The 17,199-nt window shown below is 54.1% G+C and overlaps 1 protein-coding gene across 1 annotated transcript; it reads right to left on the bottom strand.

Annotated features, from left to right (window-relative positions):
- Nucleotides 1-287: 287 nt before the first annotated feature.
- On the bottom strand, nucleotides 288-17,087 carry LOC102560419 (zinc finger protein 420-like). The gene is made up of 7 exons (XM_059721187.1): nucleotides 16,839-17,087; nucleotides 16,413-16,587; nucleotides 12,380-12,552; nucleotides 10,647-10,773; nucleotides 8,985-9,101; nucleotides 6,089-6,273; nucleotides 288-5,596 (listed from the first exon to the last, which is right to left on the bottom strand). The coding sequence occupies exons 2-7, from the start codon at nucleotides 16,543-16,545 to the stop codon at nucleotides 3,392-3,394; spliced, it is 2,940 nt and encodes a 979-aa protein (XP_059577170.1). The 5' UTR covers nucleotides 16,546-16,587; nucleotides 16,839-17,087; the 3' UTR covers nucleotides 288-3,391.
- Between the last annotated feature and the right edge of the window lie 112 nt (nucleotides 17,088-17,199).

The following is a 17,199-nucleotide window of genomic DNA, read 5'->3' as shown; positions in this document are numbered from 1 at the left end:
CAAATTATTTGAAGCAAAATGCAACAAAATGGGGCCAGTGCCCTCCAGGCCCCTTCCACAAACAGCACGAAGCCTGAGGGCCCAGGGGACACCTAGTAACCCCCAGAGTCCTTCTGGGCACCAAGAGAATGTTGAAGAGCTGGTCCCACCAAAATGACTCACAAACCTCCATGTAGCCTCATTCAGCTAGCAGGTTTAAGAATGAAATGCAGGTGAGAGCTCAATGATCACAAAGTATAGTACAGCCCATCCAACAAGTGATGACGATGTATGCAACACAGACAAGGTTCTTGGGGTAAACTTGAGATCTTTTATTAGATCAACTAAATCATTGGAATAATAGTTCTGTACGAGCTTTTGGGCACAAACACCCTTCTTCAGTCAGGATGATTATGCTGGTGTTTGTGGGCTCTCCTGAGTGGAATAGAAACTTAAGACAATATGCAAAATGCAGGTCTATGAAAATGCAAATATATGCTAGGGAAGACCAACAGGGCTATAACCAATACACCCAAATGTATAGAACAGGCATTCCTATAAAGCAGAGCTTTCCAAACTGTGTTCCGCGACACATTAGTGTGTCGGTGGCAGTCTGTAGGTGTGTCGCGCGAAATGCAGAAAATTTTGCGGAAGGGCACCGCGGAGCTCCCTTACTCGCGTCTGCTTCCCTTCTCCCCTCCCCCAGAACTGAATTACTGTGTCGCGAAATGATGCATGCCTAAAAAGTGTGTCACCAACATGAAAAGTTTGGAAAGCTCTGCTATAAAGAGCCATAGAAAATGAGGGTTGGAAGGTACCTCAGGAGGTCATCTAGTCCAAACCCCTGCTCAAAGAGGGGCCATTTCCAACTAGATCATCCCAGACAAAACTTTGTCTAGACAGATTTTGAATACTTCCAAGGATAAAGCTTCCACCACTTACCTTTCTGGGTACACTAGCCCAGTATTTTACTACCCTTCTAGTAAGAAAATACTTCAAATATTCAACCTAAACTTCCCTTGCTCCCACTTGAGCCTGTTGGTCCTTCTTCTGGGTTCTGCCACCACTGAGAACAGCCCAGCTCCATCCTCTTTTGAACCCTCCTGCAGGGAGTTGAACGCTGCTATTCAAGCCTCCCTCAGTATTCTTTTCTCCAGACTAAATGAGAAAACAACTTCAATGAGCTTAGGAGACTAGTGGGGGAGCCATTAAGGGCCTAAAAGGGAGACGAGATGGGAGCCCATGAGGGATGGGCGTACCTTAAGGGGAAGATCCTCCAGGCCCAAAGGATAACAGTCCCTGAGAGAAGCAAGGGGGTAAGAGCGCTCAGAAACCCCCTTGGCTCAGCAGGGGAATTCAGCAATGCCTGAGGACTAAATGCGGGGCATACAACCAGTGGAAGGGAGGAACTGTCACCAAGGAGGAGTACTTCTCCTCAGCCCGGGGGTGCAGGAGGGCTGTTAGGAAGGCCAAGGTAGAGATGGAGCTCAGGCGAGCATCCAGGATTAAGGACAACAAAAAGTCTTTTTTCAAGTACATTGGGAGCAAGAAGAGGGCACCAGGCAATGTAGGGCCCCTGCGAGATGCAAATGGTAATCTGGTGGCCACACCGGAAGAGAAAGCTGATATTTTTAACAGTTTCTTTGCCTCTGTTTTCTTGAACAGGGACCGGGTTATCCCACCTACCAGAGGTAGGGACAACCTTGGGGATAGCTCTATCAAGCCTTCAGTCAGTGCAGACGTAGTTAGGGATCTTCTGGAAGGGCTAGACATTTTTAAATCTGCAGGTCCACATGCCCTCCACCCAAAGGGTGTTGAGGTAGCTGGCAGGGGTCCCTTTGGCCTGGCTGGATGAGCATTCGTGGTCATCTGGCCAGGTGCCGGGGGATTGGAACCTGGCTAATGTGGTCCCAATTTTCAAGAAGGGGAGGAAGGAGGACCCGAGTAACTATAGGGCTGTAAACCTCACCTCGGTGCTTGGGAAGCTCTAGGAGGGGATCATCAAGAAGCACATCTGTGGAAGGCCTGCAGGGGAGATCATGCTTGGGGGCAATCAGTATGGCTTCACCAAAGGCAGTTCCTGCCAGACCAACCTGATTGCCTTTTACGACCAAGTAACTAAATCCTTGGATGATGGTGTCGCTGTGGACATAGTCTTTCTACACCTTAAAAAGGCCTTTGACACTGTCTCTCACCCCATCCTCATCAATGAATTAAGTGACTGTGGCATCACTGCCTGCACAGTAGGATGGGTAAAATATTGGCTGATGGGGCGCACCCAGAGTAGTGGTGGATGGGTTGTCCTCACCCTGGCGAGATGTGAGCAGTGGGGTCCCCCAGGGCTTGGTCCTCGGGCCCGCACTATTTCACATCTTCATCCGCGACTTGGATGAGGGTGTGGGACACTAAGTTGTGGGGCGAGGTGGACACACTGAAAGGGAGAGAGAGGCTGTGTGGATATGCTAGAGCTTCATCTGCGACTTGGACGAGCGGGTGGAAAGCACGCTGTCCAAGTTTGCTGATGACACTAAGATGTGGGGCAAGGTGGACACACTTGAAGGGAGAGAGAGGCTGCATCTAGATTCAGACAGACTACAAAAGTGGGCAGATGAGAATAGGCCGGGGTTCAACGCAGACAAATGCAGGGTGCTGCACCTGGGGAGAAAGAATCCACAGCATACATAAAGACTGGGGAGTTCTCCCCTTGAAAGCACAGAGGCGGAAAGGGATCTTGGAATCATTATTGACTCCAAGATGAACATGAGCCGCCAATGCCAGACCACAGCCAGCAAGGCCAGCCACACCTTGTCATGCATCCAAAGGTGCATCTCAAGCCGGTCCAGAGAGCTGATGCTCAAACTCTATGCGACTTTGGTCAGGCTGCATTTGGAGTACTGTGTCCAGTACTGGGAGCCGCACTTCAAAAGAGATGTGGCCAGCCTGGAGAGGGATCAGAGGAGGGCCACCCGCTTGGTGAGAGGGCAGCAGGACAGGCCCTACGTGGAGAGACTGAAGGACCTGAACCTGTTCAGCCTCAAGGAGGGAAGCCTCAGTATTACCAAAGGGAGATTACAACATGATGCATTTTACCCAGAGGATGCCTTCATTCTTTTCCCGCCCTTCCACACAAGGGGCAGGACATGTCACAGCCTGCACCTCCTTTACCTCTATTATCGCATTTCATAGGTCTTGAGAGGATGTAGAGATCCACCACAGGGGGATCGTATTAAATTGCTGGGCTTGATTACAAAGGAAGCTGCTCTAGAGAATGGCATGGAGGGAAGGAGGGCAGAAAGTGCAGTTGGCACCTGGTGGTCTTCAGTTGTGATGAAGTTGGCTTCACCCTTCTGTGGAAACACTGGTTCGTAGCCAGGATGGAGGAGAGAGTGAAGCTCTTCCCACACTCAGAGCACTAATGTGGGTTCTCCCCTGTGTGGGTACGCTGGTGTTTAGCCAGGTTGGACGACCAAGTGAATGTCTTCCCACACTGTGAGCACTGATGTGGCTTCTCCCCTGAGTGGATACGCCGGTGCAGAGCCAGGGTGGAGAAGACAGTGAAGCTCTTCCCACACTCTGAGCACTGATGGGGCTTCTCCCCAGAGTGGATACGCTGGTGCCGAGCCAGGTAGGAGGAGACAGTGAAGCTCTTCCCACACTCCAAGCATTGATGTGGCTTCTCCCCTGTGTGGATACGCTGGTGCCGAGCCAGGTAGGAGGAGACAGTGAAGCTCTTCCCACACTCCGAGCACTGATGTGGCTTCTCCCCAGTGTGGATACGCTGGTGTTGAGCCAGGTGGGAGGCCTGAGTGAAGCTCTTCCCACACTCTGAGCACTGATGGGGCTTCTCCCCTGTGTGGATACGCTGGTGTTCAGCCAGGGTGGAGGACTGAGTGAAGCTCTTCCCACACTTTGAGCACTGATGGGGCTTCTTCCCTGAGTGGATACGCTGGTGCCGAGCCAGGTGGGAGGAGACAGTGAAGCTCTTCCCACACTCCGAGCACTGATGTGGCTTCTCCCCTGTGTGGATACGCTGGTGGTCAGCCAGAGAGGAGGAGACACTGAAGCTCTTCCCACACTCCGAGCACTGATGTGGCTTCTCCCCTGTGTGGATACGCTGGTGCTGAGCCAGGTGGGAGGCCTGAGTGAAGCTCTTCCCACACTCTGAGCACTGATGGGGTTTCTCCCCTGTGTGGATACGCTGGTGTTCAGCCAGGGTGGAGGATTGAATGAAGCTCTTCCCACAGTCTGAGCACTGATATGGCTTCTCCCCTGTGTGGATACGCTGGTGCTGGGCCAGGGTGGAGGAGCGAGTGAAGCTCTTCCCACACTCTGAGCACTGATGTGGCTTCTCCCCTGTGTGAATACGCTGGTGCTGGGCCAGGGTGGAGGAGCGAGTGAAGCTCTTCCCACACTCTGAGCACTGATGTGGCTTCTCCCCTGTGTGGATACGCTGGTGCCGAGCCAGGTGGGAGGAGACAGTGAAGCTCTTCCCACACTCTGAGCACTGATATGGCTTCTCCCCTGCGTGGATACGCTGGTGCTGAGCCAGGCTGGAGGACTGAGTGAAGCTTTTGCCACACTCCGAGCACTGATATGGCTTCTCCCCTGTGTGGATACGCTGGTGCCGGGCTAGGCTGGAGGAAAGTGTGAAGCTCTTCCCACACTCTGAGCACTGATGGGACTTCTCCCCTGCGTGGATACGCTGGTGTTTAGCCAGGTTGGACGACCAAGTGAATGTCTTCCCACACTGCGAGCACTGATGTGGCTTCTCCCCTGAGTGGATACGCTGGTGCTGAGCCAGGTGGGACAGCCGAGTGAATGTCTTCCCACACTGTGAGCACTGATGTGGCTTCTCCCCTGAGTGGATACGCTGGTGCTGAGCCAGGGTGGAGAAGAGAGTGAAGCTCTTCCCACACTGTGAGCACCGATGTGGCTTCTCCCCTCTGTGAATACGCCGGTTCAGAGTCAGGCTGGAGGACTGAGTGAAACTCTTACCAGAATCTGAGCACTGACGTGGCTTCTCCCCTGTGTGGATACGCTGGTGCTGAGTCAGGCTGGAGAAGCGAGTGAATCTCTTCCTACACTCTGAACCCTGATGTGACTTCTCCCCTGTGTGGATACGCTGGTGCCAAGCCAGTTGGGGCGCCTGAGTGAAGCTCTTCCCACACTGTAAGCACTGATGTGGCTTCTCCCCTGAGTGGATACACCGGTGCAGAGCCAGGGTGGAGAAGAGAGTGAAGCTCTTCCCACACTGTGAGCACCGATGTGGCTTCTCCCCTTTGTGGACACGCTGGTGCTGAGTCAGGCTGGAGGAGCAAGTCAATCTCTTCCCACACTCTGAGCACTGATGGGGTTTCTCCCCTGTGTGGATACGCTGATGCCTAGCTAGACTGGATGAGTGAGTTAAGGTCTTACCACACTCTGAACACTGATGTGGCTTCTCCTTTTTTTCCATGCACCAGTGCCTCACCAAGTTGGAGAGCTGCCTGAATCTCTTCCCACGCTTGGTGCAGTGCTTCCTCACACACGCATGCTGGGACAGGTCTCGCAAGCAGATGAAATTCTTCCGGCACTTAGTGCAGTGGTGAGTGATCCTCCCTCGGGGGATGTACCGGTCCTGGGAAAAGGAGAAAAAGCAGTTAAGGTCTTGCTACTCGTGCCACAGGTGTGGCTGACACTTCCCCCTCTGCACATGTAGCTGCTTGACCAGGTCTGTGGGGAGCACAAAGCTCTTCCCCAATTTGGTGAAGCAGTGGGGTCTCTCTCCAGAATGGGTCTACCGGTGAGCAACCAGGGCAGAGGCAGGTGAAGCTCTTCCCACACTTAGTGCATACATGGGACTTCTCCCCAGTCTACCTTATCTTGTGAAGAGCCAGGAGTGATGAGCACTTAAAGGTTTTCCTGACCTTCAGCTGGGGCTGAGCTCTGCCCCTGTGCTGGGCACTGAGCTCCTGCCTCCCTGTGAGGTCCTCTCCACTGCCTTCGCTTGCATGCAGGGCATCTTTCCAGTGGCTCTTTAGGTCTCTCAACTGCACAACTTCTTGCCTGCACCCGGGCTCTTTCTAGGTTCTGGCCCTTCTCCACCCTCATGCCCAACTAGAGATGGTACCTGGCTCATGGCCACCTTCTCCTTCTGCTTCTGGGGCCTCCCCTGAATCTCGTAGCATCGCTCCTTCTCAGGTCTCAGGGAGTCCATCTCACCCAAACTCCCTGGGGAAGTCTGCGCTGGCTCCATGTCTGCAGATTCTTCCACAGGAGGCTGCTCCTCAGCTCTGCTCAGCAGCCAGGCACCTCCTGCATGGGGAAGAGACACTCCACATTTGTCCCTAAGCTGCTGGCAGAGAGCAAACACCGCTATTTCTTCTCCTTGGATAAGCCTCAGAGCAGATCTGGACCTTGACACTTGTGTTCCCTCAAGAAAACGAGATCTTCCTGCCAAAACCTGAAGTGCTGGGGTGAGGAAGGGCCAGGTCCCTGTGCTGGGCTAATGTTCCCTACTCAGTCCAGTTCAGAGCCCGACCCTCAAGAGTTTCCGGCCCTGCTGTCCATACCATCACTTCAGGCCCTGCTGGGACAAGCACATGTGGGACGTACATTGGGGCAGTTCCTGAATAGCTTCATGCTCTAATGCGCTGAGGTTGAGGGGAGGATGTAGACCTGTGGCGCCCTGTTCTGGGGACAGGAGCAGGGCTGTGCTTCCTGCCTGCTTCCAGGGAAAGCTCTTGTGCAGCGAATGCACCCATGGAGCTTTCCTCTGCTGACCGGTCCCAGATGACCTGCATGTCACAGGCATCTGCAAAGGGCCTAAGGCCTCGGCATGACCCTGAAGCAGGACTCTGCGCTGAGTCTCAGGCTTCTTGACACTCAAGGCCCCAGAGAGGGAACAGGGAGGGGACAATTCTGATGCAAACCATGGGTAATTCACTTCCCCACACAACCTGAAATCTTAGGAATCCCACCCGTGCCACGGAGCCATTAATTGCAGCCTGAGACCAGGATGAAACGTTTCCTGGGCTCCAGGTAAACTTGACCAGAAGCAGCCAGGGACAGCCGCAGCTTCTTTCTTGACCAACAGGAATGGCTACACAAACCCTCTGTATACCATGATCATTTCAATGGGGGACTACAAATCCCATCATACCCTGGGAGAGGGTGTTACACAGATATGGCTACCTTGGGCTGGGGAATGAATGCTTATTTTGCTGAGTGAAGATGGCAACTTGAGATCGCGGCAGCCCACGGAAATTAGATCTGGGACAACCATCAAGACAGCAAACCTGACTGTGCCCTAACGTGTCATTAGAAGGAGAAGAAGGGAAGAGTTGCTTGTTTCCACCTTCTTCAGTTTCACAACGTGGGAACAACATTACAGTCGGGTGGGCAAAATACGGCCGGCGGCCCACATCGAAGCCACGGAGGGGCTTTGTCAGCACACAGAGTTCCTTGGTCCAGCCTGGCTGAGGTATTCCCCAGCTGTGCTGCATCCTGCTGCCTGCCGGGCATGCTCCTTCTGGCTGCAAGCCGGGGTGCAGTGGCAGGTACCAGTGCATGCAGCCCTGATCTCGTGCGCTCCACAGCAGCTTCAGGTTCGCCTTTCTGGCTAAACAGTGACAGCGTCCCGTGCCGAGCTGCCCTCAGTCTCTACCACATCACCGTCACCTCCAAGCTGCCTGGCAGGGCAGCAGTGGCAGCACAGAGCAGTCGCAGGGCACCCCAGACTCGGTGGTGACCGTGTCACAGGGAAACCCGGCATGGCGCGGGGAGCCGCACCAAACACTGCCTGGCAGCAGCAAAGGGGAGGGACTGTTTTTCTCCCCACAATGAACAAGTTTCTGTCCAGCTCCTGCTGCTCAGCCTGGAGGGGTGAGCCCAGAGCTGGCACAGGGCGCACGGGGTTGGGGCTGCAAGCAGTGTCCCCCGCTGTTACCGTGGAGCTGGGGGCAGCAGCGGTGGCAGCGAGAAGGAGCTGTCCTAGCCATGCTGCATGCCCAGGTCGGTTGAAACTCCCATGTACGGGAGGAGCAGGCGTGGGCCATGCTGGGGTTGTGCACTGTTCGCTGTGGCAGGGAAAAAATCCGCAGGTATACAGGCTCTGGGCTGTTGCGGGGCAGGGGCGGGGACAGGGGCTCCCATGCACACCCCACATACCTTCAAACCCTTCAACACAAACCCCACAACCACACCACCTCCCACGCAATCAGACACCCCATAAACCCCACACCCTCCCCTACACTCACACCCGCAAGCCTCTGGGGGAAGACCCATTCACCTCCACATGCACACACACCACACACACACACACCTCCCCTCCTCCTCCACGCACCCCACAGCCCCACACAAATCCCGTACACACAGGCATCAATCCGCCAAATTCTTGGCCACATCAGGCCGATTTCCAATACCATCAATATTCTTTATATCAGTGCTGATCCAATATCAGACCAATATATGGGTGCACCTCTAACAGTCTTCCACACACAACCCCCCCTCCCCAAAATATACAAGAGTAAGTCTCCTTTCTCAGCTATTATGCACTCATTCCTAAAGATACACAGCACAGACACTCACAAATCAGGGCAAAAATATATTTTTTAAATAAAATTAAAAGGTATTATTATGGATATTTGATTTTTAGTATACAATTGGCTTTTGGTTTTTTCCCGTTCCAAGATGTCTAATCCCCTTCCCAAAAGAGGTAAATTTGGGAACAAGGGGAGGGACTTCTGGTGGCAAAGGTCAGAGGTTAGGACAGGACGTCTGGTTCCAAGAAGGCAATGAAGGGATGGGGCCACCCATGCAGCCCTTGACAACTCAACAAAACTGCTTACCCAGCCCTCCAGCCTAAATAATTGCCTGTCCCTGTGTTACAGCATAATATACTGTGTCTGAGGCCAGCACACACCAATGGCAGCACAGGGCAGGCCTGCACTTCCCAGGTCCTGCTGGCACTCAGGACATGGAGCCTTACTGACAGCAGTCAGGGGGGAGGGACAGCCACAACTCACCTGGCACCAGGTCCTCCCATCTTGACATTTCACCACAGTCCTCATCAGCACAGGTCCAAAGATCCACCCGTCCTTGCTGGATGCTGCAGATTAAGTCAGGTGTGGGACCTCGATAGCCTGTTTGGGCAGTGGTTACAGAGCATGTGTGACTGGGTACGGGATGCAGAATCCAACCGGTATTCGGGAATGCATCCAGGGAACCCAAGATGTCTGCTAGGGGCTTGATGGACAAGGGAGGATGGGTATTTAAACTGATAGAGTCACCAGGGACAGGTGTAGAGATGCATTGACCCATGATGTACCAGGGAGGAAAAACAAAGCTTTCATTTTTTTCAAGGTACCAAGAGGAAAAGATATTGGACACACTTATGGATGCATAATATTTATCTAATCAGTGTAATTCCATGAAAATTAGTGAAAATGAGCTTAGTGAGAGGACTTAGGGCAGTGAAAAGCAAACATGACACGTAGGCGAAAATGACAATTTTTTCTGGGAGAGAGAATAATTAATTCATCACCACCAGGGACAGGAAATAATAACTATAGCTGCAGAATAGCAATCATCCTGTCCATTGGGAGGATCACCCCAGGAGGGGTGATGAGTGCACAGATTGGTAAGTACTGGGGGGTTGAACACCAAGCTCATGGGAGCTGTGGATATGGACAAAAGAAGGAAGAAAGAGACACATTTAACAGCACATGAAAGGCCATAATATAGAAATGGTCTAAATGATCTTTGCTAAACTAGACAAAACACAGACACACTTCCTTAAGGAAATCCCCTGGGGGAAAAGCAGGGGAAAGAAAGTAGCACAAAAGTAAACTGACCTAGTAAAAAAAGCTCAGTACCGCAACCCTGCGCACGAGCCAGTACAAGCCCGTGTATTAGAGATCCTCTGGGCATGAAAATTGGTTCTCACTAGGTCCTGCAGCTAGCCCACTTCTTGTCGTCACAATGATGGGCATCCGATCAGCAGAGGGATTTTAGGAAGAGCAAAAGAAAACTTCTGAGAGGGGCAGAGGGAGCTTGAGAATCTCTGACCTACGGAGATGAAGATGTTAGGAAGGGATGTGGATGGGAGCTTCCAGCGACCCCTTGGCAGACAAACCTGGCTTACATCTCGTGTACACATGTCGCTAGAAGAGCAGTTAAGGAAATGCCTCTTCCCGTTGTAGAAGAAGAGGCTGATAAGACTTTCTATGAACTTCTGCCAGGTCATAACGACAGGAGAAAGGGGACCTAGATAGCACAGAATGGAGCACGCAAGGATTGTCTGGAGAGGACTCGCTAGGTCAGATGGAGGAAATCAGAATCCTCCCCCCAGGAACAGCTCTTAGTGCATTCGTGTACAATGACCTGGAGATGATGTGAACGTGCTGAGAAGGCAAAGGGAGATCATGTTGCCAAGAAACTGCTGCATATGGAAGAACCAGGAGTCACAAGAACGGGGAAGGCACAGGTGAATGTGGCTAGAGCAAATGAAGGAGGAGATCTCTGTCAGAAATGTGAGGGAGGCCTGATCACTGGCAGGCCAGTGGGGCTGAACGGGATTTAAACCTCCAGCCAAAAGTCCATGAGGATGAGACTCTTGGAACAGGGAGGTGTCTACAAAACTGCACAGTTCACATATCTCTGGGGGCAAGCAAGACCCAGAGCTTTACCCAGGGAAACGAGGGCTTGGTAATTCTTCAGCATCTGCTCCTGGTAAAGCACCTTGTCTTCATCGTCCAGCAGCTCCCACTCCTTCCGCGTGAAATACACAGCAACGTCCTCAAACACCTCCCGGAGCTGCAGGCACAAGCGTTGCAACATCAGTGTCTCCTGGCCAGGTGCTCCCGGACCCCACAGCCCTGTCTGCAATCACTGGGTACTACCACGAATTGCAATCTTAGCCATAGATTCATAGATTGTAGAGTCGGAAGAGACCACAATGGATCATTGTGTCCGACCCCCTGACCCTGGCAGGAAAGAGGACCGAGGTCAGATGACCCCAGCCAGGTGACTATTTAGCCTCCTTTTGAAGACCTCCAAGCTAGGTGATAGCACCATCTCTCTTAGAAGCCCACTCCAGATCCTGGCCACCCTTACTATGACAAATTTCTTCCTAATATCTAACCTAAATCCACCCTCAACTAGTTTACACCCATTGTTCCTAGTCACTCCCTGGAGCGCCTTAGTAAACAGCATTTCCCCTATTCCCCATTGACCTCCCCTAATAAATTTATAGGCGGCCACAAGATCTCCCCTCAGCCGTCTCTTGTGCAGGCTGAAGAGATTCAGCTCTCCCAACCTCCCCCCGTAGGGTCTATCAGAACACCACTAAACACGTGAGTGGTCTCCTCTGGACACTCTCCAGATTCCCCGCATCCCTCTTGAAGTGCGGCACCCAAAACTGGGCACACTACTCCAACTGCAGCCTGACCAGTGCCACATAGAGGGGGAGAATCACCTCCCTTGATCTATTACTAGTGCACCTGCTAATGCACGACAAGGTGCGATTGGCCTTGTTGATGGCCTCGTTACACTGCCGGCTCACGTTCCTCTTGGAGTCAGTTATGACTCCAAGATCTGTCTCTGCCGCTGAGCTGCTGAGAAGGACACTCCCCAATCTGTAGGTGTGCTGGGGGTTCCTCCTTCCCAGGTGGAGTACCTTACATTTATCTTTATTAAATTGAATCCTATTTCTCTCTGCTCATTGATCCAACCTATCCAGCTCAGCTTGAATCTGCTCCCAGCCCTCTGGTGTACTAGCTTTGCCCCATGACTTGGTATCATCAGCCAACTTGGAGAGTGTGCTCTCCGTGCCCTCATCCAAATCACTGATGAAGATATTGAATAATATCAGTCTGAGGACCAAACCCTGTGGCACCCCACTGCCCACCTCCCGCCAGGCCAAGAAGGAACCATCCACCACCACTCTCTGGGTGCGGTCCCTAAGCCAGTTGGCCACCCACCTGGCCGTGTAGTCGTGCACTCTGCAGTCTGCTAGCTTCCCATGCTAGCCATGACAGGTAAGGGGACACAACTCCCCAGTCTTCAGCAGACATGTGATGTGGATGCAGCTGTGGACACAGGAGCTCATGTGCTGACCTTAGCCCAGCTCATCACGATCTATTTGCTCGGTCCTTTGGGGCAGCCTGGCCAGCACTTCTAGAGGCAGGGAGCCCCGGCTCCACGCACTGTAACCTGGCCTGCAAAAGCCTGCACCCCTGGTATCTGCACTTGGGAGGGAGTTCCAGCTAATGCAGCTTGGGGTGTTTGCAGCCTCCATCAATGCAGCCTTCATGCTCTTCAGGTCTCTCTGCTCCCCAAATTCCTTACAGCACCACAGGCTCCTCTTGCGCTCTGCCCCACCTGTACTCCCCACCACAAGTGAACCGGGTGCCCTGCTCACCTCCGAGCTCTCCTCCTGCTTTGGAGGCCTGCCCTGCCCCTTCTGCACTTGGCCTGGCTCAGGGGTCAGAGAGCTCCTCTCCTCCAGGCTCCCTGCGCACGTCCTCTGCAGCTCCAGGATCACCGGCCCCTCCTCAGCAGGCTGCTGCTCAGCTCTCTGCAGGGTCCCAGCACCTGTGGGAGGGGAAGGGAGGGCACACGTGAGCCCTGGTGCTGCTGGCACAGGGAAAGCCCTGCGAGTCTCCTTTGCTGCCATGGGACTGAGGAGACGGAGGCCTCAGTGTGTAGAAGAGGGGGGAGAAGGAAGACTCAGAATCCCGCAGCTCTTGCTAACACACCTCCACATGCATGAGGCTGGAGATGAGCCCCAGTAACTATCCCAGCGTGGGGAGGTGATTGCAGCACCACGACAGAGCCTTGAGGGACATCGCTCCCGGGGAAAGCAGCTTGAGGGATGCTGGGGCCGTATCAGATCCACATGCTAAGGGCAGGAGAGGGGAAATGTAAGGTCGGTCTGCTCCTGGGCACGTGAAACGATTGCAGGGGCACCAGGAGAACAAGAACCGCTGATCTGTGGAGCACTGACCCCACCACCATGTTGCGGAAGGGAGATTTCTGCACTGAGGGATGGTGCACATGCTGCTGGAAAGTGGAGACCCACCGCCCCCTCCCTGCCCCTGGGATCGAGCCTTGTCTGGGCCACCAGCCTGAGCAGCTTTCGTCTGCGGACAGCTCCCACGTCCCAGTTCAGGGGAGTCTGCAGCAGCACACAGGCCTGGGTTAGCTGTACCTTCATCAGTCAGGGGCTGCTGGGGAATCTAATTTCCCCGTCACCTGCACCAGCCCCTTCTTGGGCACAGAGGGCTCATGAAGAAAGGGCAGTGAACACTGACTACTGGGATGTGAAGTTATTGTGGCAGCACGACAAGCCCCAAGCAAGGTAAAGCCTCTCTGTGCAGGGGCTGCACCCGTGCAGGGAGGAAGATCCGGGTCTCGGCCCGGAAGCTGCCCACCCTGTTACCTGTCAGCTCTGTGTTCCTGAGGGAGCCCTGGCACCCAGCTTGATGGACTTACACAGGAATTTTTCTCCCCTCCCACCTCATCTAGCCAAAACTAAGCAGAAGGAAAGTTTAATAGGCATCTTGGGCCGTACATTCCCCGGTCCCACTATGGGAGGCCTATTTAAACTTGATTCAGTAAAACTCGGTTGCTGGGTTGGGGAATGCGGAGGAAAGAGACTCAGTCAGAGCGGGTACGGGTGACACTTGAACAATGGTTCAGGGTTCATCACAGTGTCCAGCCCAGTGGAGCCCTGACCACAAATGCTGTCATACTTTTCCTGGCATGACTGGTGGAAGTCCTCCCCACAATGTTTATGAACACTTCAAGTAATCAATCCCTTTAAGTCTGTTCAAAGACAACAGTAAGATCTTAAATTCATACTGAGGTGAGGCTTGTTCACAAGAGGTAAAATACACAACACCGATGCTGACTTCACAGTGCAAGCAAAGCTAGGCCACCTTTGAAACCAATCCAGTACAACTTCTATATTCATAATAATTTCAAGCTGGCTCCTAGGTGTCCGGTTACTCCTTAAAACTTGATGATCTTCCTGGTTGTGAATCAGTTTTGTGAGATGTTCCAAACCAGATAACCCCCTGTCACTGAAAAAGTAATTCATTTAAATGGAAACTGTTTCTATAACAGGATTTCCCTGTCAATTATGGCTTGGGACCTTCTTGATCTACACTATTAAAAGAATGCTTTGAAGAGGCTAGACTAAGGGTATAAGAAAGCTGTAAAGCAGAAAACAGTGTGCTTCAGGAGAGAGAAATTTCTCTGACACCATCTTTCTGTTGCCTGTTTAACCTTCAACGATTGTGCTGGCAACTTTGCCTGTCAACAAAACGCCCGAGTGTCTTGGAAGGGGGAGATCACAGCTCTTGCTTTCTCTTTTGTTTTTTAGGGCTGTGTGAGGCTTCAGACAGACGTTCGGATCCATAGAAGCTTCGGACGCTTTGGGGTCCAAAGCAGCACATCCGGGTCAAAGTGCTGGCCTCGTTAGGCTTCCCAGTGCTGCAGGGACGGTGGCCCCTGCTGCGGGCAAGAAGCCTGCCGGCTGTCGAGGAGATCGGTGCAGGGGGGTCTGAGGCCCTGCATCCCTAGCTGCTGACAGACAAAACTCGTGCCAGGGGTGTTTGTGGGAATGACTGTGTGTGTCTTGGGGTGTGGGAGGCACTACTGCAGGCCTGGCTGCTAAGCTCCTGTGTTACCAGTTACCAATCAATCATGATTCACACAGGGACCGGCGCAATACACAGGACCTAGCTAACGTAGCTAGTTAATTGCCAGCAGTTCGCACCTACAAACCCAGACTAAGGAGAGGACAGAATCAATACAGACAATCAGCTGCCCCAAAACAGACACAGTCAGTCCCACAAGCACCCATGGCACGAGCTTTGCCTGTCAGCACCTAAGGGTGCAGGTCCCCAGACCGCCCCCAACCGATCTCCTCCACAGCTGGCAGGTGTCGTGGGTGCAGCAGGGGCCACCATCCCTGCAGCTGTCACCCCGCTGCGCCCCAACATGCACAGGGTCACCCATGGCACGAGTTTTGTTTGTCCGCTGCTTGGGGTACAGTTCCCCCCAATCCCCTGCACCGACCTTCCTGAAACCTGGCAGACTTTGTGGCCTCGGTAAGATCTACCACCCCTGCAGTCTTAACTCCCCTGTCTTGTGACTTAGATGTGACAGGAATTTTGCTTTCAGGAATTTGGGGTACAGTTCCCCCCAAAACCCCTGCATAAATCCTCTTGAAACTTGGCCTCATCCCTCTTGAAGTGGGGTGCCCAGAACTGGACACAGTACTCCAGCTGTGGCCTGACCAGTGTTGCGTAGAGGGGGAGGATGACCTCCTTGGCCCTACTTGAGATGCGCCTGTGGATGCACGTTAGGGTCCGGTTAGCCCTGGCGACCGTGACCTCACGCTGTCGGCCCATGTTCATCTTGGAGTCAATGATGACTCCGAGATCCCTTTCTGCCTCCGTGCTCTCAAGAAGGGAGTTTCCCATCTTATAAGTGTGCTGCTGGTTACTACTGCCCACGTGCAGCACCCTGGATTGAGACAGAAACGCAGTCCAGAGCTCCAGAGCAGATCCCTGGCATCTGAAGCAGCTGGATCTGAAGCCGGATAGGATCGATGCCGACTCGCACAGGCCTGTTGTTTTCCCTTGCGCGTCTATTACTACTAGCACCATTATAAATTTCATATCCTTACCAATAAATACCTTTTATAGTCAAACTGGTGATAACCGGGTGATTTTTTCTTTCTCTACTTCCCCCTTCTGCAGCAATGCTTCTGTTACCTGAGCCAAAGATCCCTGTAAAGCCTAAAAATACTGTGGGGTCCCCTCATTAAGAGAGTACCACTCCTAGGACAACTGGGGCAAAAGATTGGGAAGTGCTGAGTTTCAGACACATAATGGGATCAGCGTGTACATTTGGCTCAGACGTGCCCTGATGAACTGGATTCTGGCCCACGAGGGTGTCAGGTGCACACCCAGCCGGATTCAGAGGTCTTCTGTTCACCTGTGTGCTTGTGTCTGACTGCAGTTCATTGTTACCTTAATGAACTGATTCCTGGTATATGAAGGTGTCAGCCTGTCCATGCTGATCAACCCAGGTGGGTCTGGAAGGGGTGGAGGGGAGGCGTGTTTCACTGATTTGGTGGCTGGAGGAGCCCAGCCCCATTGAAACTCAGTCCTGCAAGACCGCTCCACTGCAGGTGAGGACTTGCAGAAGGGAGAGATACGGCTCCGTATGGGAACACCAGTAACACAAGCAGCGCAGTGACAGAGTTGCAGAGACCCCAGAAACGTGCCCCTAATCCAGGAGAACTCCCCAAAGTGGCGGGCAAGTCTGGTGACAACCCAGCCAGGTAGCGACTCCCTCGCGGGCAGGGCAGACACGCAAGCCTCGCAGCACAGAGACTCGGGCCCCCGCACCCACGCGGAGGGCACCATCCTCCGTCTCACCTGGTTGCTGGGGGGGCAGGGGCTCGTCTCTGGGGCCGGGAGGTGGCTGGTCCAGAGGCCTGTCCGCACCACGGGTGCTGGGCTGCTCCCGCCGGGGATCACCAGGGTCCTGCAGGGCCCCCGGGGGCTGCATCTCGTCGGAGGGCCCCTCCTCGCCCTTCACCCTCACCGCGACCTGGGGACGAGATCCGCGCGTCACCGTGGAGCCGGATGTGGGTGAGATGGGGCTGGGGGGGGGGTGGGGGACGTCCCCCGATCGCACGGGGACGGGGACAGCAGCACCCACGAGCAGAGGGAAACCATTTCTCCCGGAGCGTCTCGTGGTGCCCCAGCCCCATAAACCCCTCCGCCAGGGCGGTGCTGCCCCCGCATCTCATCCCCGGGGCAGGATGGCAGGCACTGCTCCAGCACCACCAGCTCCAGCACCTGCTCCTTGCTGCGGCGCTGGGGCTCCAGCCAGAGCACACGCAGCTCCCGCAGGCAGGCAGGCAGGCGGCTGCAAACCTCCCGCGGCCCCGCGGCTTCCCCGTAGCCCAGGCCCCGCAAACGGGGCCCCAGGTCTCTGGGCCGGGCAGGTCGTGCCCCGCTGCGAGCTGGGGGGGCTCCGCGGGGAGCTGGGCCGAGCAGGGGGCTGCACGCCCGCCACGCCCTCCTGCCGCCACGCCCGCCTGCTTTGCTGCCCTGCGCTCCCGCTCACCCTTACGTACTCACCGGCCCCCCGCCCCTGGCGTCACACGGGACGTCACCGCACGTCAGCGTTGCGTCACGCTTGGCCCCTCCTCCCACG

The sequence above is a fragment of the Alligator mississippiensis genome, chromosome 2, assembly GCF_030867095.1.
Source record: "Alligator mississippiensis isolate rAllMis1 chromosome 2, rAllMis1, whole genome shotgun sequence".
Taxonomy (NCBI): domain Eukaryota; kingdom Metazoa; phylum Chordata; order Crocodylia; family Alligatoridae; genus Alligator; species Alligator mississippiensis.
This window is presented reverse-complemented; position numbering and strand designations above follow the sequence as displayed.